This window comes from Delphinapterus leucas, chromosome 3 (genome assembly GCF_059928025.1).
Source record: "Delphinapterus leucas isolate spDelLeu-1000000601 "Yukka" chromosome 3, BTC_Dleu_Yukka2, whole genome shotgun sequence".
NCBI lineage: Eukaryota > Metazoa > Chordata > Mammalia > Artiodactyla > Monodontidae > Delphinapterus > Delphinapterus leucas.
The window spans coordinates 76,828,718-76,851,234 of NC_143131.1; the positions used below are offsets into that span (position 1 = coordinate 76,828,718).

At 36.0% G+C, this 22,517-nt stretch overlaps 1 protein-coding gene across 10 annotated transcripts in view; it reads right to left on the bottom strand.

The window, feature by feature from the left end:
- The window catches only part of ARB2A (ARB2 cotranscriptional regulator A), a 427,541-nt gene that overhangs the window by 145,054 nt on the left and 259,970 nt on the right, over nucleotides 1-22,517 (bottom strand). For 8 of the 10 annotated variants that reach the window (XM_089908385.1, XM_022592751.3, XM_022592733.3 and 5 more), the window contains one exon: nucleotides 7,101-7,217. In XM_089908385.1, the coding sequence (XP_089764511.1) occupies nucleotides 7,101-7,217 (117 nt within the window). Of the gene's footprint in view, nucleotides 1-4,009; nucleotides 4,462-7,100; nucleotides 7,218-12,592; nucleotides 12,871-15,477; nucleotides 15,570-22,517 lie in introns of those variants that run through there. The other 2 variants (XR_016392455.1, XM_089908390.1) reach the window with 2 other exon arrangements.

A 22,517-nucleotide genomic window follows, 5' to 3' on the forward strand; every position in this document is an offset into this window, starting at 1 on the left:
TATCTATTTTTAACTTTTAGATGGAAATAAATATTAATTTGAACATGTGAAAGAATAGTGATATTTTAAAACTATATTCTTTGTCTTTGTAATACTAGAGGAAATAAATTTTGCAATTACTCCTCAAAATCTGGCCCATATAAATATACTATCATTCAATTTTTACTTCAACTTGGTTCAATGAAGGCTGTATCAAACAGTTCAAAAGAAACACAACCTGGTGAATTGTAGCTGTGTGTCTGAGGACACAAAGGCTTCAATATTAAGGATAAACCTCTAAGATAATGATGATTTACAACTCAGACAGATGAAATAAAAATAATCTATATTCCTTCCATACATTTTAAGTGTGTATTTGAAGTCTGGCTTTAAAAATGTGATTAACCTCATATGGCTTTAAAAAAATTTCCAACATACACGCGCACGCACACACACACACATGCAGACAGACACACACACAAACACAATGAATTTCCAGACAGATTTTATTTTAAAAGAAATCATCCTATCAATCATATTGGAAAAATCGCTGATTGCTATTCTGGTAAACAAGCATGTATTGTGTATTTTTAGATGCTTGCTGTCCTGGTTGTGCACCATGGAATCTGTCCTCACTGTGGAAAGATCCTTGACTGGTAGATCAAGTGTCTTATTGTATTTCCTTAATTCATTCTGTCTGGAAGAAGATGTCAGCTGTGTTGCAGTGAGGAGAGAATTTCAAAGGCCCCAGTCCCCGCCAATAAAGGCCAAGGAATGGCTTTTGAATAGATTTGTCAAGGCAACCCTACTGTTCTGGGACCAGGGAGAGCAGGAATAACATAAAGGAAGGGTTGCTGTATGAGATTAGAAAGTGAAGTTCACAAAGCATGGCAGATTTTTGTAAGAAACAGTAGATCAATGAAACTATTGAACTGTGTGGAAAAAAAAAAAAACATGAAAACAAACACAACATCTAGTAATGTTCTTAACTGCTTTGCTTTCTCTCTTTTTACATTTAAAATGGATAAAATATTACTATCTTCATGTATTATAAAAGCTTGAGGGTTTAAAGTGGATATATATTCTACAATTTTCACTCCTAATCTTAATTAGCAGCTGAATGCAAAACTATACAATGTAAGGGAGAAGAAATTATAAAAGAAATAGGGTTTTAGAAGATATTTCGTACGTTTGAAATAAATAAAATTAATATTACTACTGATAGAATACCACCTCAGAGAGTTCTAGATAATGCAGAGATTAGCACACAATTAGCCAGCTTTTATATACAGTGTGACACTTGCTTGTAAGAAATGAGTATTCTCCAAAGCAGTGTCAAGATATGTAAATGGATGATTTGTTTTATCATTCATCACAATCCCTAATAAATTCAAAAATCATGACTTCTATAGGTACTAAAAATAGGTTTCCAATGATACAGGGAGATAGCTTCAATGAAGAATGACTTTCTCTTTCTCTCTCTTTTTCTTAAACAATTTAGTCTTTTCAATGACAGCAATTAGCTCTACCGACAGGCAGCGATTAGGTATATATTTTAATTATTATTCATCCTAGTAGTACCTCCAAATCTGATGAAAGTCGGCTATTACCCAGGTGATATGTCAGTCTTAATACTGTTCACTTACACTTCACATATGTAAAACTATGTCTTATAGGATATTTCCAGTATTAGTAACAGTGATGGTACATTATAGTATTAAGGCGATTAGTCATTTTCTAACTCATCATTGACATTAAAAGCTGAACAAAATGGATTTTATCCAGGTCACCTTTAACTCAAACATTTAAAACAAAATACAGGTTTACATTTTATGATCCTGAAATTTCAGTTTTTATCTAGGCACATGTTTAGGCTTTGATCTCTCATAAAAGTAGGGTAGAAAACAAACATCCTATAATTAAAGTAAATGTGTCCAAAAGTTCTCTGCAATGACAAAGTACTGGTATAGAATTGTAAAGGTTTGATACCATAAGTTGACGCATACGTATGGTGTGTGCATGTTTGTGTGACATTTCTATCCCACTGGGAAAAATATAGAGAGAAAAGGACAAAACAAGCTAAAAATATGTTTGCCATATGATAGAGTATAATGAAACAAAATAATGTAAACAAACTGGGAAATATATGTAAAGAAGGAAATATGAGAAAGACATACAGCCACTACATATGAATTCAATCTATCTGAAATTCCATCTTATCAAATGGAACCCCCTATTCTGAGATGTGTTTTTATAGTTTAGAAACCAAATCTCTTTTCACTGTTTTTCTAATGCTTATTTTATCCCTCTTCTCAATGCCCCAATTTGAACCCTATCCCAGTTCTTCAGTTGAGATGAACACTAGCTAAGTGTCTTGGATGACGACAGAAGCAGCCCACTAGGAAGGCCCTATCTAAACCCAGATCATGCTGGAGTGTGTTCCCAGACCTCAGAGATCTTATTCTCAGTTGCTCTGAGCAGACAACAAGGCATGCTGGACTAGAGGTACCAACAGAGCCATGCTTGAGCCTCAGATGCAGCCCCGCCTCATCCCGACCAACAAGCAGAGAGAGAGAAGCCCTTGGCCAGAGCCAGCAGGTTGGGATGGATCCTGTAACTACAATTTCTCTGGGTCTGAGGGAATAAGAGAAAAAAAGGCAATACAGTGAGTGTCTTAAAGTTAAGTGTTTTCAACTTTAAAGGTCTTTTACTCTGAAATTATGACTTTAAAATTAAAATTAAAACTTTAGGTTTTTGTGGTTGTAAATTGCCTTCTTCGTGAAATCCAAAAGTTTGGGAGCTGTTAGTATAAACTAGAAGTGCCTATAGGCCAAAACAGTGCTGAGTGACTATTTAAACCAAGGTTGACAATATTTCAGTGTAGATATGAAATGAATTAAAACATTTTATAAAAACTTTACAACTTAATATATTATGTTTAAAGAGAAAAGTAGGTACTAGGTATTCCTGTGCAAGATATTTGGAAGTATTTGGAGAGGCATGTTGCCCTGGTTGAGCGTAGATTTTTATTCATTTTTATGAGTTATAAATCATCAGTGTCTAGAGGTTGATGCTTAATATGGAAGGTATTGTGTCCTCCTCAGACAAGAACAACTACTACTTATCAGGTTGGGTTTCCAGGACTGACACTCAGAACTGAATGGTGATGGCTAAGGGTTCATGACTATCATGTAGAACCATACATCTGGCTTGGCTGGAGACTTTCAGAGGCCAGGGGTATGTCAGGAAATGACATTCACCCACTCAGCCATTTTTTTTTAATAAAAACTATATATTTAAGTACAACATGATGATTTAATATACATATACATAGTGAAATAACTACTGTCAAGCCAATTAACATGTTCTCCTTTACATAGCTAGCATTTTTCAGTGTGTGTGGTGAAAGAGCCTGAAATCCATTCTCTTAGCAAATTTCCAGTATTCAAAACAGTATTATTAAATATAGTCATCATGCTGTACATTAGGTCTCTAGACTTGTGCATTCTATACCACTGCAATCTTTGACCAACATCTCCCTGTTTCCCCACCTTCCTGACACTGGTAACCACGATCCTACTCTCTGCTTCTGTGTACTCGACTTTCTAAGATTCCACATATAAGTGATATCGTGTAGTATTTTTCCTTCTGTGTCTAGCTTATTTCACTTAGCATAATGTCCTTCTTAGGTTAAGTGGGTTCGTCCTTGTTCACTCAGACTTTACAGGCCTGGAGCCTGAGGTATGAAGTTCCTTTCAGGAGCTGCCTTTGGTTACTTTCTACCTCTTCTCATGAGGCTGGCTTAGTATGTATGCTTGGTCTTTTGGTTGGGAGTATATTTCGCTTGGAATCATTGCCATAGTAGCCCTCTTTGACCTTCTTTCTTTAAAAGAAATTGTAATTTTAAAGTTATACAATTAATACAAGAATACAGTACTTAACCTTCTTTCACTGTGCTAATTTTAAAAAATCAGCTTTCTATAGTAAATGAATACTTAACATCAGCAACTTTACCATATTAATTTAAACATGTTTGTAAAACAACAAACAGCTTTACTAATTTGTAGTACAACAAGAATGACTATGCAATTTGTACCATTATCTTACTTCCACATTTTAAAGCAGCGTTTGGTGAAATAATGGAGCCAATCTGTTTGGTGAAATAATGGAGCCAATCATCAAGAGGCCCAAAGCACTGAGGCTTCATCTACAACAAGACTGGTGTTTTTATGGATAACGTGCCAGTTCAGCTGAGGTGTTTTTCTTGGCGGGGATATCTGCAAACTCTCTCAGTTTCTGAGCTGACTTTAAATGGAGCTGGAGTCAGCAAGGTGGTAGGGCAGTGGGCGGTGGAGGGCACAAAGGTTGCCCTGCCACGGCTTCTCCCAACACCTGTGCTCAAGACAACTGCCCTTTCTAATCGCTGAATCCAGGTTTGCTTGCTCTTCAGTATTTCACGGAGTCTTGCAGAGTGCACAGGGACTGAAAAGGAGAAAGAAGAGGGGACGCTGTTTCATCCTGAGTGTTGGGAAATCCTGGACTCTAACCTTGCTAAACCACACTGAATTCTCCACTAGGGGATCACACATTTAGGTGAGTTCCTGCAAGGACATCTGAAAGATATCCCTTTTTTTGCTCTTGTTTCAGTGGAGAGCTCTGAGCAGGGATGATTTCAAAGCCCCATCAACAATGATCTAATCATTTTCATCTCTGGGATCTTATAGTGTTTTCTACAATAATACAGTTGATTTCTTTATGTAGTACCATTTGGTTTTCAAGGGGGTTTCCTCTTGGTTATCACCTTTGATTCTCACAATAATTCATGAAATAGATGAAATCGGAATTATTATGTCTAGTTCACAATTATGAAACAGGCCCAGAAAGGCAGAGTGGCTTTCTAAAGACAGTAAGCCTTGGCAGAGTACCTGGTAGACCCAGGTAGTTTACGCTAGCTCCTTAATTACTGTTTTACCTAGTGAGTGACTAAGCCAGCATCATTATCAATACTCAGTTCTCCTAACTCCTTGTTCTGAATTACTTCTCTTTTGTAAGATATTTTGAATATGCAAATCATTCATGAAACAAAAGGAGAACAGTGTTCATCTAGCTTATATTATTTGGGGTGAAAAGGTAACAATAATAATAGCTGTGATTTACTGAACTTCTTTAAAGTGCCAACAACTGTGCTGTTTCCTTACATGCATTTTTTTCCCAGCCATGTTTATAAGATAGGTATTATATTTTATAGATGAGAAAATTGAATCTCAAAGATATTAAGAAACTTGCCCAGGACTACACAGCTAGGTAAGTGATTGACCTGGGGTTTGAATTTTGGTACGTCATAACACAAAACTCTTCACGCTTCTTTATGCCTAAGGCATAATCAAGGGAATTGAAAGAGCTAGGTCATTTATAAAATTTTATAAAATTTTCAAAAATTTTATAAAAGCTATGTCTGCAAAAAAATTATTGACAGCTTTGACAAAATTAAGATAAATTCAATTACTGCCTATTTCAGTCAGATGAAAAAATGCACAGATTAATATATGCTGATTTTTAGGGGATGCCTAATCCAATCTTAGAAATACTTAAAAAGTAAATCTAAATAAATTCTGTTATATTTGTCACCTGGAATGAGACATGAAGAACTCGCAATCAAAAAACATGATAAACAGGGATGCTTCATGTTTGGGATAAGCCCTAAATTCTATATTGGCTGTGTGTGGGGGAAAAAGGTACCAACAGATCATTTATAAACCTTACTAGTTATATAATACTGGGAACTGTTTATGTATCCATTTGGACCGATAAACTGCATAAGAAAGTATAGTCATAAAATACACAAAATTTCTCTTGGAAGAATTTAGGTCCTTGGTAATGAAAATTAAGGATGTAGCTAAATTGTGAAAGGAGAAAGGAGAAAAGCAATGTGGTCAGAAAACACCTGGGTGTTAGAATAGATTAAAAAAAACCCACCTTTATATGTTCATTATGAGGAGTAAAAATATTTTGGACTTCTGCATGATGAAAATGCTTTTTCTAATGGAGAATAACAACAGTGAAAACAGATTGGTGATATGATAACACCACTAGGGGATTATATAGACTAGTCCTTCTGTTTATTCAAAACTCTTTTCAAACATTAACTCTCTGGTCCTTATGGTGCACCATGAGGACTGGCAGAAGTTACTGTACCTATGGTGAGAGGTCAGCTGAATAAATACCTGGGTATTCTATTAAAAAAAAAAAAACTGGAAGAAAATCAGGAAGGTCAACCAGCTCATTCATATATATAAATATAAGTATTGATTTGATTAAACAATTGCTAAAGCATGGCGTGGCTAATGTCAATTGCTTATAATATCAGGAAGGTGAATATAAGTAAAAAAGAAATTTCAGCTGTATATCTGTAATAGGAATCAAGGAAATAATGAGCTGAAAGTTGTTTGAAAAATGGGAGCATGTTCAATGAGTCCTTGTAAATTCTCAGGTTCACAAGCCCTTAGGAAGCGTGAAAAAGCTTTCTTAGCCTGAGGCTGGACCATGACCAGCCCCTGGGTTTCTCCTAGCTCAAGGGTCTGCAAAACACTATTTCAGCTTTTCACTTCTTCTCCCCCTACTGGCAGCAGTGAGCCATCCATTTAAGAGGGGCACATATTGACCACTTCTGAAGAAAAGAATGAGACAATGTATATTGGGCTTGTTTCTTGTAATTAAGCAGTACCAATGCTAAATACCAAAATTAAAAATCAGGGAATAATAACCTCCTAACAGATCATGACCTTATTCAGCCAAAGTTCCTACTATATACTGTATGCATACATATATTCTATAGAAAGCCAAAAAAAAAAAAAAAGAAAAAGAAAAAGAAAAAGGGGATATTCTATAGAAAGCCAAAAAAAGAAAAAAGAAAAAGAAAAATGGGAGGAGTGCTTTCAAAAAAGTAGTCTTTCTTCAGAAGGGTTTCCTATTATTATTTCAACCATGTCTAGTTTTCTCTATTCCCTCTTTCTGCCTCCAGAAAGGGAATTTGGCGGTGGGAGGTGATATAAGTTAGTGGGGCTGCTCAAGATATAAAGGCTCACACTCATTCATCTCAGCACAGAAAAAAATCATCTCACCTCTCTCATCCATTCTCGAATCGTTTTGCCAGCTTCTTGATGCCACACATTGTGAACAGAGTCTGTCAACGCCACAGCAGTCACCTTACTTTTCACATCTGCTTCTCGTTGAATCATCTGTTTTTAAAAAGGAAAATAAAATATTGGCCACAATTTTTTTCCCTACTGGGTGCAATCTGCTTAGTCATAGATAACAGTAATATATTAAAAATGAAAAAGCAATATGCATCTCTTGTTCAAATTTACTCTTTTCTACACTGAACACATGCCTTATTCTTGTACAGAGGTGTGAAAAGACCTAATATTTTCTTTGCAAAAGACAATACCACTTAAGTCTTAGAACTACGCAGCTCTATTATTTTCCACGTGGTTTGACAATTCAAGGATTAAAGGCATCACAGGGGAAAAAAAGAGGAATCCCTGAGGGCTTCTTTTATAAGTTTCTTCCACCACGTCCTATTTCAGTGTTTCAGGGAGTTGTACCAGGGGTTCACTGTTAGCTACTTAGGACTAACTTCTGCTAATTTTTAGTAGATGGCACATCAGTAAAGAAAGATGTCTTTGACTTTTCCAATTTTACTAGCCTGCTCTTCACCATGGCCTTGTAATTCCTTGGTCTTTTAAATGACCACAAAGATCTTTCTCTTCAAAGATTATCAATGTCATTTTGCTTTCTTTTAGGCTGAAAAATGATTACATTTTAACTTGTTTCTATAGAATGTTATTTCTATAAAATTAAATTGTTCTAAAACTTAAAAAAAGAGCCACTTGGCTTGAAGAAATGGAAGAATTCATCAGTGGTCTGCAAAATAAAGAAACTGAGAAATAATAGTTCTAGATTAAAAGAATCATAAACATTCTAACTCTGCTAACACTAGTAACTGATTTGACACAACAAATATAAGAAAGCTTAATAAAAAAATTAGTTTCAATACAGTATCTAGTAGCCTTGAATTTTATAGCCATGCCTTCACTCTTTCTTTGCATCAAACGTCTTTTCTCCCTCTAAAAAAGAGCAATTTCTCTATCATTTACTATTAATTTATTGTCTATCAAAAATATGTTACTGCATTAAAAAAAGGGGAGAATTCTGAATGGTGATGAACGCTCACACAGAAAACAATGCAAGCCACACTTCTGATACCAAATGATGCCTGTTGGCATTCTGAATTAAAAATGTCTCTCTCCTAAATTTCTTTAAACCCTGCATATGAACATCCCCTTTCACTAAACAGTACCTAATGGGAATCTAATTCACTGTTAATGCTGCCTCAGCAGCATTCCTGCACCTTAAATCTTTGTGCCTTGTGGTTTCTGCTTACGTAATGTGCAAATCTTAAAATCAACGTTGGTTATGAACACCATAACATTACTGCAAAACTTCACCTGGCAGTACCAATAATATTTTTAAAAGCATAAAATAATACTCTAATTCAATACTTCACATTCATTATTAAGCAGTTTACTACCTGCTTCTAGATTTTATTTTAAAAATAGATTATCACTGGATTACAATGGCACTAGAATATAGAAATTTAAACTGACATTGGATAATAACCCCCCAAATTCCACAACAGTGAATCCACCTGGCTCATGAAGAATTTATATGTCCTTATTCTCATTTTCTAAACAGGAACACTTAGAGATCTAGGAAGATTGTTGTTGAAGTTACTAAATAAGAACACCACACTCTTCTGGTAGTCTAAGAATATGTCTGCATTTATAAATATTTGTGCTGAATTTTGTTTTGGTTGTTGTTGACACATGCTGACTTACATTTAAGGTGGCAGTGTCTGAAGGCACTAGATATTGAGGACCATTTGTGAAATGATATAAAATTAAGAGTTGAAAAGGCTGAGGATTTAGTGCAAAAGTAGAAAATCTGGGGATTAAAATTCTACAAACCTGGAAAAATATACAGTTGATAGACTGACTACCAGAGCGAAAAAACTTTGGTCTGTTTGTTCATCTGGCTGACATTTCACACAATGGATGGTGATGATCTGTAACTTTTCTTCACATCACATCAAACCACATTAATCATCCAGCATGATACTCCCTTACATTGTTATGGTTCTTTACAGTTTAAAGAGCACTTCCTTCCATATTATATTACTAGAGGAGGGGAATGGTCAAATTCCAGAGGATCTCAATCAAGAGCTGTTTACAAATGAACCCAGTAACAAAAAATTTCAAATATTTGACTGTTTAGGATTAGTAGAATTTTAAATCAGTGAAAATCTTAACATTTTAGTTTTTCAGACTATTTTCCTCTTTGGCCTTGCTGCAACTGGTAGTACTGGAACTACTTGCAACTGCCATTTCCGTCCAAAGCCTCTGCTTCTTGCATCTGTTGGTGTGGTTCCTAGCTCCCATTCTCTCCCTTACTGCTTCCACTACGAATGAGCAGTGACGAAAAATGCTGGAGAATGGCAGTGGGGGGGTAGACTGAACACAGGAATCAAGACTGTTTAAGAGACAGACCTTAGATGGAACACAGCTAAAGCAAGGAATGGGTGGAGGCACAGCTGGGCAGGAAAATAACTTCTTTAAAAGTCCACAGTAGAAGACCATGATAGTCTGGAAAACCCAGAAATCTGAAAGGAAAGAAGCCATATGACTGAAGTCCTACTATATGTCAATCTAAGGTGGAGATGTGGTTTTTATTAGGATCCATGGATATGAACACCTTTGAAATTCTTTGCAAAATTCTGTCTGTATGTGATATGAATATTTTTCTGGGAGAGGATGCTTAGCTTTCATTAGATTCTTAGAGGGATCTTAATTTCTAAAAATGTTAAGAGTTTGTGATCTCAATACCAATCTTTCGAAAAAGAAAGATGGCATTATTTTTTTTGTTAAAATGTCTTCAGTATGGCAGTATGGTATTGAGTTGAATAAAAGTGAAAAAAAAGTTTTGATAACCCAGACATCAACATCCTAAAGTTTCATGGCTTAATTAATGTATGGTAAAATTAAAATACTGTTTGTTTTTCTTTGTGTGTATAATATTTGTTCCTATCTGAGTAGCACTTCATACATTTCAAAATGAATACATAGTCAATCTCACTTCAGTCTGAAATAATACTGAAGTGTATATAAACCTTGTATCATTTTCCCCATTTCAGAGGAGGAAACTGAAGCTTTGAAACTGGTTAAAGGCCACACAGATATGACTCTCTATCTGTGGCCAGGTAAAGTGACACAGCTCTGACTTGACCATGACTTTATGTCTTGTGTTCTTTCATTTGTATCACATGGGGTCTATTTCTCAGTAATATACTATTACACTCTTATATAAATAAACTCATTTGATTAATTCCATTTTCATATATACAATATTTCATTGACTTGGACATTTAAAAGAATGGTTTAAAAAAATCCAAATCCAAATCAGTAAAGAATGTTGAAATTCTGAAAATCATGCTAAGAGAAATCAGCCATGAGCAAAATCATACTATCAACAGCATTAAAAAATATTACTTTAGTTCTATAATAAATGATGTATAGGATAACATGGAAAGTTAAATATTTCTATAAATCATACTGATGATTTGAGAATTAATACAAATATTTGATGCTGTCACCTATTTTTGTTTCCCCTTCCTAATTCTGTTCATCTATTCCATTTTTGTTATAGTGCCTTTTCACCTTAGCTTATACACAATTAATCTGCTCTTTCCTTCATTGTACTGCCTGCTCCCAGTCTGACAAAATTAACCCAATAAATATCAAGTACTTTGAACAGTAAAAACATATACCATCTGTATGCAGGCTCATCTTATTATTAAAATTTTTGATGGGGTTGAAATTGAGAGAAAAATAATACCTATTATTTTTTTTCTTCCAGAGTAAGAGTATGATTTTAAACATTAAGTAACTATAACAAGATAAGACAGCTTATCTGAGTGTAAGAGTATTTGGCGAGATGGAGACCAGAGGACCAGAAGGGTGGAATGAGAGGGCCAGTCAGTGGCAGCTACCTTTCCTCCCCTCCATGGATATGGTCCTTCCACAGGGCTGCTACCATCTCTCCCCAGAAATCAGGTAGGCCTTTTCTGTCCACCTAACCTCCCTCACCATGCTTTCTCCAATGCCCGCAAATGATGTATCTGCTTACTATCTTCATAAGTACCTGGCCCAATTCAAATACTTCATGTCACCCTAAAAGTTCCTTAATTCCCTTTTTGTAACTACAAACTGTTTAACTTTTCTGTGGATTTCATTTCTTCTAGAACTCTACCGTGAGCTACTTTTAGCAAAGGAAAACATAAAGACTCTTTTATTTCCACTAAATCAAATGAAAAAGTTGCTGTCCATTTGTCTTAGCTTAGAAGATAAGCTTTTGAAGGCAGGGAAATGTTGATGTTATAGGGATGCTCTACCATGAAATCTGTGGGGGTAGGTTCGTGTCTCTACTCCAGGGCCTTGGATTCTGGAAATTATAAATCCAACCTAATACTAGATTCAATACTGCCAACCTGAAAAAGAAGTGAACCCTGACCTGAACTGGGTTGTCTTCACCCTAACCTAAAAGAAGAAACAGATAATTTTATTTCCCATATTTGTGACCCAGCAGCCACAGCACTCAGAATAAATATGTCTTATATTTTAAAGTCCAAGGGGACCTCCCGAAAGAGCCAGTGTGGCTTAGGGGTAGGGATGTATATATGTGCATGTAGACCCATATTTATATTTGCATATATATTTTAAACATGTTTTTGAGGGAAATATTTTAAAACTCTTTCATCAGCAAAAGCCATTACTTTCTTTTTAAATTCTGACATGTGTTACACATATGTACTGTGAGGGTTACAGCATGTGAATCACTTGTACAGGAAAGAATTCTCAAAGAAAATCAAATAACCCATGTTTCCTTCAGATGAAGATCTGACACTACTGTACGTTTATAAATTTGAAGATCATTACTACTGTATGAGCATGAATGAATCCTCAGTCTGGTTAATAGCACGGTTGAGATTTGAGATGTCTTTAAAAAAATACATATGTATATAAATAGATTAGCTCCCTCTAGAGCTTCTCAAGTTAAGATTTCAGATTAAGTTGTTCCAAAGTTTGGAAAGTATGAAAAGCTGATACCTTTTCACATTTTCGTTATGCAGATTATAATTACACTCAGTGCTTCTACTTGAGTGAAGTCTTTATGTGGTCCGACAAACTCTGGTATTTTACCACAAGCCTCTCCCATCATTTTACAGTTCTCCCTGTATGTTCCCTAGCGAGTGGTGCACTGTCCTCTGTGCTATCAGGCCTACCGTGTTAGAAATGTGCCCTGGGCCAAGATGACTAACCAGCTGCCAATGGGTTTGGTAGAGTCTTTTCTGTTAACGTCTTCCTGAAGATTCTTTTGTACAGGTCTATCCCAATAGCATACCACCCACAGAACAAATATCTTTGCTGCAACATTAAAACTTTGGTTCTATTACCCAAGGCTCTTGAAGCACCTCTAGTGATTATAATGGAATACGTACACACTTCGGTAGATGAAATATGAAGACTAAACTGCCCAGCCAGCAATTCAGACAAGTATGACACTCAGCTCTCACATGTTACAGTTCACGCTTCTTATCGGCATTCACTTTTTTTTTTTCCTCCTTCAAAAGCAGAAGCTTTCAAGTAAGCAGTCTTCATAAGGAGTGCGGTGGTTAGATTCAAGGACCTTGGAGTCAGATTCCCTGGATTCAAATCCCTGCTCTGCCACTTCTGGTAGTAACACCTTGAGTTAATTATTTCAACTTTTTCAGTGTCTCTATTTCATCACATGTAAAAGGGAGATAATAAATAAACTAAGTCATAGAGTTATTGTGAGATGACATGAACTAAACATAAAGCAACTTGCAGAGCACCTGACACACGGTACACAATTATAGTAGAGGATCCCATAAAAACATATAATGCAAACTACGCCTTATGTGTAAACTAGTGCATTCTCCTTTCTCAATGTAGAAGGTAACAGAAGCTTAATTTAGAATGCATTTAATGACAATATTATTTTTTAAAGGGTCATATATCCATAAAGGAAAAAAAATTTATGAAGGGCTGCTTTTTCCTTAGAGTATGTGGTTCAATAATTCTAAAATCACCTGTCTGAGGAGTAGAAAGAGCTGATTATTGCGTCTGTTTAAAGTCCTGTAATCAGAATACTAGACCAGTAAGAGCACCACGCTAAAACAATTGTTGAAGCCGTACTGTGGCAACCTCACTTTCTGGGCACCAGCGAACCCTTTCAGAATTACTGGGCTGGCTACAAAGCACGGAGCCATGGCTCAGCAGTGCCAAGCTGGCAGAGAGAGAGTCTCTTTACCGCTGTTTTTTGCATAAAAGGGAGTATAGCTGACTATATTTTTAAAAAGGTAATCACAGAGATATGAAGTATGTCCAGAGGAAGGCAGTATAGTGTTGTAGCTAAAACACACACAGGCTTTGGAATAAGATGTCCTTAGCATTTTTATTTTTGGTTAATCATTATAAGAATACAAAAATGGGAATAATAACAAATATATTATTAATCAAAACTAATTATAAGAATAACAAAAGTGGGAGTCACTTCATAGGGTGGCTGAAGGATAAATAAGGCATGTAAGCAATCAATACTGTCAGCTACTATTATTACTACCTTGACATTCATTTTTAATTTCTAAAATGTATCCTTCCTTTTAGATATGGTTATCTATGTACTCTTCAGTGACATCAACATTTGTGCTGACAGGGTAGCAGTTAAGAAGTGTCATACAGTTACTACACCCACCTCCACCCCAACTTTCTCCATTATGTAAAGCGATTTGGGCTTGCTTAAATGTTTTCAAAGGAAATAATTAGGTATAAATAGGATAATCACACATTTCAGATAGTCCAAGACAGTCCTGGTTTATGCCTGTTGACCTGGTATAGTTATTAATAATGTCCCCTTTCACAGTTAAAAGTGTTTTGATTTGGATAGTAAATTATATGGTCACTGAATGTATAATACAGAAGTTAAATGTCACTCTAGCAAATGAGTAAATCTTTGTGCTCAATGCTTAGCAATTTAAGGATATACCTAAACTTAGAGAGTTGTCACTAAAAAAGTAACCATGTAGAAAAACATACAAGAAATATTTCCCAAAGTTCCTAAGTTCCAAACTTAAGGGCAAGCCTCAGCGCTGTGCGGCCCCTCACAGATGGACATGCAGCCTCACACCCTGGGTAGGTAAACATGGCCAGCTGGAGCTCCACTGTAACAACAGGATAAGACAACATTCTCTTTTCCTGTGCTTTGAAGCCCTAGCTTCAATTCTTACAACCTTTGTCTAATTTCAGGAAGGAAAAGGCTCTCTACGGGCAAGAACCCCAAGGGATAGGGTATGTAAACTGAAACTTCTTGGGTCACATGCATTTATGAAGATAAGTCTCCAGCCACCAGTTAGGGAATGGCAAGTTATGATTTATTATTGCAGGCGGCCAGAAGAGAGCAGTAATAACTTCCTTTTCCTTTCATGCCTAGACCATGCTGCCACGTGCAGACTCCTTCAACAACAAAAAAGCATGTGGAAGGTAGGTTGAAAAGAAAAAGAAAAAAACAAAACAAAACAAAACAAAACAAATATTAAGTGACTGACAATCTGGGAGTTGGGAAAGAAGACCAGTGCCTTACAAAAACACATGATGTGAGAAAAAAAGCCACAGTATGAGAAACTTACTTTATTAATCCAGAAAACAGCAAGTTAATTATAAGAAAAAAAAATAAAAGAGGTCACAGATTAAAAAGCCAGTGTAAGACTTCATCAAGGTGACTTATTTGATTAAAATGTTTTATTATGTAATGTTAGAAGACTGACCATAAGTTGGCAAGATATTATAAAACACAGATTTGAAAATTACAATGAATATATATGAAGTGGATATATCATAAAAGTGTAAGTAAGGGCTAAAAACACTGCCAGTCCAAAACACTAAGGCAGGCTTAGCAAAGGAGATGTTTAAATGATGACAATACGCGGTCTTAAACGGAAAAATGAGAAAACTTTTTAAAACTTTATAAATGTACTACATACCAAGAAATGTTTCTGATGCAAATAGGTAGTAAGCATGTTCACAATACTAAGTTGAAAAATCACTTATGAGCACTTATATTGATAGTAGATAATTTAAGTATTATATACTATAAATACTTTGGTATATTATAGGTTTGGCAGGGGCAGGCATAAACATTCAGCTGGGAGAATGTTAATATACTTAAGTTTGAAAGCATAGCAGTTTCTTTAGGTCTGGGAAAAAGAAAGATAAAAGGATACAATTTCCTGCCACAAAGATACATAGTAGATAACTGAGTGCAGGAGATCATGTTATTTAACAAATTTCTCTTAAAAGCCTTTACCTTAGGTGTGAGGTGATGGATATGTTGATTGGCTTGGCTGTGGTTGAATATTTCACAATGTATACAGATACTAGGGTCATCAGGTTGTACACCTTAAATATACACAAAATTTAATTGTCAATTATACCTCGCTAAACCTGGGAAAAAAACCTCTATGTTGAATTTCTACATAGATGTTGGTGCATCTGAAATTTCATTAAAGTTTTCAAAGTTATTCTACAAATTTAACAATATTTTTATAAAAAATTCAGGTTCCAATTATCAGTATTGTTTTCAACATATTTTAAAGGCTGCATACTCTGTTACCTGGCATAAATGGGGGAGTGATATTCTAATTTATCAACTGTTCTAGGTAATACATTATTACCATTAGGTTGATTTTTCACCTTTGGGAAGAACTCATAATTCAGGAAGGAAGCCAGGTTCAGATAAATTCTGTAGAGACCCTTAATATTCTGAGTATTTATATATAGACTATCTCTTTAGATAGAACAATTTCTTTTAAAATAGATTGGTAGTTGAGGGATTATGGATCTGTTTTATAGATGAGGAAAGTGATGCTTAGAGAAAGTGACTTGCCCATATTCACACACTTAGTATGTGGCTCAGCTAAACCCATTAATTCCAAATCCTGTGTCTTTATACCGTGGCTATCTGTATATAATACCCTACATTTAACCAGCTGAAATACTTATTATACTGGTAATGATTTGTTCACTATCTTTCTTCCCCACTGAAATGTAGGCTCCCAGAGGGGAGGATCATATTTGCTGGGCCAACACAGTGACTGGCACATAGTAGGTGCTCAAAAATTATTTGTGGAATGAATGGAGGCGCTATTTACAAAATGGAATAGATCAGGGAAAGTGATGGTTAGGAAGTTACAGCAACGTCTGGTTTGGCATATTTAGAAATAGACCATAGGATGGGTTCCCCAGGGAACAGACTCTGAGACCGAATTTAGCATGCAGGATGTTACAAAGGAGTGCCCTTAGGATCAACATCTGAGGAAGGGAGGGGAACAAAGCAAGAATGGGCAGAGAGAAGTCAATGTAAGATGCAGGTCCCAGACAACCTTGCATAACCCCAGGGGAGCTCTGGACCTAGAACGACCCTTCAGAGTCATCCCAAGTTGGGCCCAGATGGCTCGGCCCTTAACCTCCCACACTGTTCTGTCTTTGAATATGGATACCCACAGCAGCCAAGGAAATCCCTCAAGGGGCAGACAGCTGAAGGCTGTCTGCTGAAAGCACTCCCAGGACTTGGGGCAACAACTCCTTTATTGAAGGAGCTACTAGGCAGTATGTCACAATGGCCACCACAGGCCAGAATTAAAATTAAGCATTAGCCTTGTCCATTCAAATCTAAATTATCCTTCCAATATGTCTAGTACTCTATTGTCATATTTGTGTACTCAAGCTTACATGATGACTTAACTGATATCTATGAGATCAAGTACATTTATCTTACATTTTAGGTCTCACATTCTGACGTTGTATTATCTATCTCATCAAATTTTGCAATATGCGCTAACTAAAGATTATAAAGGGAAAAACACACAATTAAAAGACACAGAAGCACTGAAAATTGAAAAGCATAGAGAAATCAAAATCACAAATTGCAAAAGTTATCCTATAAATCTACTGGGAAATAATTTGATTTTCTGAATTTCAAATGAATTGTATATGTCAGATAAAGCAAGGTATACTTGTGATTTCAAACCTGAATGGAGTTACAAAATAACTCCAAACTTCAAATAAAAAATGCAATCATCACTACTTAATGTCTGCTATGATAAACTCACACCTGGTAGTATTGGGAGGGAAAAAGGCAAGGTGAGCATGGGCAGAAAGATTTCACCATAAAAGTAGCTATGTTACCTTTTCAGATCTCAGCCTTTATTTTCTATAATAAAAGGAAAATAAGCAATGAGTTATATAAATTTTGGGACTAAAGACATTTGTGATTTTGATTCTTTTCCAGATCTCACTTACACTATACCCTCAGACATTTCTGAGTTTTTGTCTCTAGAAATTCAGGTTAATCTTCATTTGATCATATTTCTTCAAATGTAGTCTCAGGTTTATGTAGAAATGGTGTGGCACTGGTCTTATTTGCATATGTTGGGGGAGTCTTACTTTTAGATTCTAGTGTAGGCATTGATCCATTGACATAGTAAAGTAAGACCACCAAAATGTTTTTAAAAGAGAATGTGTGAATCAACTGTGGGTTATTAGACATTCCGCTGAGACACTGAAGAGACAGAAAAGAAAGAGCAGGCAACTGATGGAAAGGCTATGACCAAGGAGGAATTTCAGGGTGAATGGACTGCTCCAGCTCCCAAACCTCCTGCTACTCCACCCAAGCTCACGTCTGAAGGTGCAGGTGCCCTCTGTGCCTACCCAGCAGTTCCCTCCTGAAGAGGAGCCTCAGCCTGGCTGCCATGGACACATCAGCAGTCCCCAAGCCCTGCCCACTGAATTGGTTTCTGAACTACAAGACAACAAGACTGATTCCGTAGGAAAGCACAGGCCTTGAGAAATCAGCTTTGACTTCAGGCTACAAGACAGTAGAAGCAAGAAGAACTACAATCCTGCAGCGTGTGGAATGGAAACTACATTCACAGAAAGGTAGACAAAACGAAAAGGCAGAGGACTATGTACCAGATGAAGGAACAAGATAAAACCCCAGGAAAACAATTAAATGGAGTGGAGCTAGGCAATGTTCCAGAAAAAGAATTCAGAATAATGATAGTGAAGATGATCCAGGACATTGGAAAAAGAATGTAGGCAAACATTGAGAAGATGCAAGAAATGTTTAACAAAGACATAGAAGAATTAAAGAACAAACACCTAGAAGAATTAAAGAACAAACAAACAGAGATAAACAATACAATAACTGAAATGAAAAATACACTAGAAGGAATCAACTGCAGAATAACTGAGGCATAAGAATGGATAAGTGACCTGGAAGACAGAATGGTGGAATTCACTGCCACAGAACTGAATAAAGAAAAAAGAATAAAGAGAAATGAAGACAGCCTAAGAGACCTCTGGAACAACATTAAATGCACCAACATTCGCATTACAGGGGTCCAAAAGGAGGAGAGAGAGAGAAAGGATCCGGGAAAATATTTGAAGAGATTATAGTCAAAAACTTCCCTAACATGGGAAAGGAAATAGTCATCCAAGTCCAGGAAGCACAGAGAGTCCCAGGCAGGATAAACCCAAGGAGAAACATGCCAAGACACATAGTAATCAAACTGACAAAAATTAAGGCAAAGAGAAATTATTAAAAGCAACAAGGTAAAAATGACCAATAACATACAAGGGAATCCCCATAAGGTTAACAGCTGATTTCTTAGCAGAAACTCTGCAAGCCAGAAGGGAATGGCACGATATATTTAAAGTGATGAAAGGGAGGAACCTATAACCAAGATTGCTGTACCCAGCAAGGATCTCATTCAGATTTGATGGAGAAATCAAAAGCTTTACAGACAATCAAAAGCTAAGAGAATTCAGCACCACCAAACCAGCTCTACAACAAATGCTAAAGGAATTTCTCTAAGTGGGAAACACAAGAGAAGAAAAGGACCTACAAAAACAAACCCAAAACAATTCAGAAAATGGTAATAGTAACATACGTATCGATAATTAACTTAAATGTGAATGGATTAAATGCTCTAAGCAAAATACACAGACTCGCTGAATGGACACAAAAACAAGACCCATATATATGCTGTCTACAAGAGACCTACTTCAGACCTAGGGACACATACAGACTGAAAGTGAGGGGGTGGAAAAAGATATTCCATGCAAATGGAAATCAAAATAAAGCTGGAGTAGCAATACTCATATCAGATAAAATAGACTTTAAAATAAAGAATGTTACAAGGGACAAGGAAGGACACTACTTAATGATCAAGGGATCAATCCAAGAAGAAGATATAACAATTATAAATATATATATACACACGACATAGGAGCCCCTCAATACATAAGGCAAGTGTTAACAGCTATAAAAGAGGAAATTGACAGTAACACAATAATCGTGGGGGACTTTAACACCTCACTCGCACCAATGGACAGATCATCCAGACAGAAAATTAATGAGGAAACACAAGCTTTAAATGACACAATAGACCATATAGATTTAATTGATATTTTTAGGACATTCCATCCGAAAACAGCAGACTACAGTTTCTTCTCAAGTGCACACGGAACATTCTCCATGATAGATCACATCTTGGGTCACAAGTTAAGCCTTGGTAAATTTAAGAAAATTGAAGTCATATCAAGCAACTTTTGCAACCACAAGGCTATGAGATTAGAAATAAATTACAGGGAAAAAATGTAAAAAAACACAAACACATGGAGGCTAAACAATACATTACTAAATAACCAAGAGATCACTGTAGAAATCAAAGAGGAAATCAGAAAATACCTAGAGACAAATGAAAATGAAAACACAATGATCTAAAACTTATGGGATGCAGCAAAAGCAGTTCTAAGAGGGAAGTTTATAGCTATACAATCCTACCTCAAGAAACAAGAAAAATCTCAAATAAACAATCTAACCTTACACCTAAAGAAACTAGAGAAAGAAGAACAAACAAAACCCAAAGTTAGTAGAAGGAAAGAAATCATAAAGATCAGAGCAGAAATAAATGAAGTAGAAACAAAGAAAACAATAGCAAAGATCAATAAAGCTAAAAGCTGGTTCTTTGAGAAGATAAGCAAAATTGATAAACCTTTAGCCAGACTCATCAAGAAAATGAGGGAGAGGACTCAAATCAATAAAAATAGAGATGAAAAAGGAGAAGTTACAAAAGGCACCACAGAAATACAAAGCATCATAAGAGACTACTACAGGCAACTCTGTGCCAATAAAATGGACAACGTGGAAGAAATGGACAAATTCTTAGAAAGGTATAACGTTCCAAGACTGAACCAGGAAGAAATAGAAAATATGAACAGACCAATCACAAGTAATGAAATTGAAACTGTGATTAAAAATCTTTCAACAAACAAAAGTCCAGGACCAGAAGGCTTCACAAGCAAATTCTACCAAACATTTAGCGAAGAGCTAACACCCATCTTTCTCAAATTCTTCCAAAAAATTTCAGAGGAAGGAAACTCCCAAACTCATTCTATGAGGCCACCGTCACCCTGACAAAGATACTACAAAAAAAACTACTAGAGACAATCAATGAATTTGGTAAAGTTGCAGGATACAGAATTAATGCACAGAAATCTCCTGAATTCCTATACACTAACAATGAAAGATCAGAAAGAGAAATTAAGGAAACAATCCCATTCACCATTGCAACAACAACAACAAAATACCTAGGAATAAACCTACCTATGGAGGTAAAAGACCTGTATTCAGAAAACTATAAGGAATCAGACTCCCTGACTTCAGACTATACTCCAAAGCCACAGTAATCAAGACAATATGATACTGGCACAAAAACAGAAATACAGATCAATGGAACAGGATAGAAAGCCCAGAGATAAACTCCGGACATATGGTCAACTAATCTATGACAAAGGAGGCAAGGATATACAGTGGAGAAAAGACAGTCTCTTTAATAAGTGGTGCTGGGAAAACTGGACAGCTACATGTAACAGAATGAAATTAGAACACTCCCTAACACCATACACAAAAATAAACTAAAAATGGATTAAAGACCTAAATGTAAGACCAGACACTATAAAACTCTTAGGGGAAAACATAGGAAGAACACTCTTTGACATAAATCACAGCAAGATCTTTTTTTGACCCACCTCCTAGAGTAATGCAAATAAAAACAAAAATAAACAAATGGGACCTAATGAAACTTAAAAGCTTTTGCACAGCAAAGGAAACTATAAACAAGATGAAAAGACAACCCTCAGAATGGGAGAAAATATTTGCAAATGAATCAATGGACAAAGGATCAATCTTCAAAATATATAAACATTTCATGCAGCTCAATATTTAAAAAACAAACAACCCAATCCAAAAATGGGCAGAAAACCTAAATAGACATTTCTCCAAGGAAGACATACAGATGGCCAAGAGGCACATGAAAAGCTGTTCAACACCACTAATTATTAGAGAAATGCAAATCAAAACTACAATGAGGTATCACCTCACACCAGTTAGAATGGGCATTATCAGAAAATCTACAAACAATAAATGCTGGAGAGAGTGTGGAGAAAAGGGAACCCTCTTGCACCGTTGGTGGGAATGTAAATTGATACAGCCACTGTGGAGAATAGTATGGAGGTTCCTTAAAAAACCAAAAATAGAATTACCATATGACCCAGCAAACCCACTACTGGGCATATACCCAGAGAAAACCATAATGCAAAAAGATACATGCACCCCAATGTTCACGGCAGCACTATTTACAATAGCCAGGTCATGGAAGTAACCTAAATGCCCATCAACAGACGAATGGATAAAGAAGATGTGGTACATATATACAATGGAATATTACTCAGCCATAAAAAGGAACTAAATTGGGTCATTTGTAGAGATGTGGATGGACCTAGAGACTGTCATACAGAGTGAAGTAACAAAGAGAAAAACTAATATCGAATATTAACGCATATATGTGGAATCTAGAAAAATGGTACAGATGAACCGGTTTTCAAGGCAGAAACAGAGACACAGATGTTAGAGAACAAATCTATGGACACCAAAGGGGGAAAGCAGGGGGTGGTGGTGGTGGTGGTGTGATGAATTGGGAGATTGGGATTGACATGTATACACTAGTATGTATAAAAGAGATAACTAATAAGAACCTGCTGTATAAAAAATAAAAGCATCAGCTCTGATTTCACTATTGATACTACCTATAAAACAGGTAACTAATGAGAGCCTACTGTATAGCACAGGGAACTCTACTCAATGCTCTGTGGTGACCTAAATGGGAAAGCAATCTAAAATAGAGGGGATATATGTATACATATAGCTGATTCACTTTGCTGTACAGTAGAAACTAACACAACATTGTAAAGCAACTATACTCCAATAAAAATTTTAAAAATAAT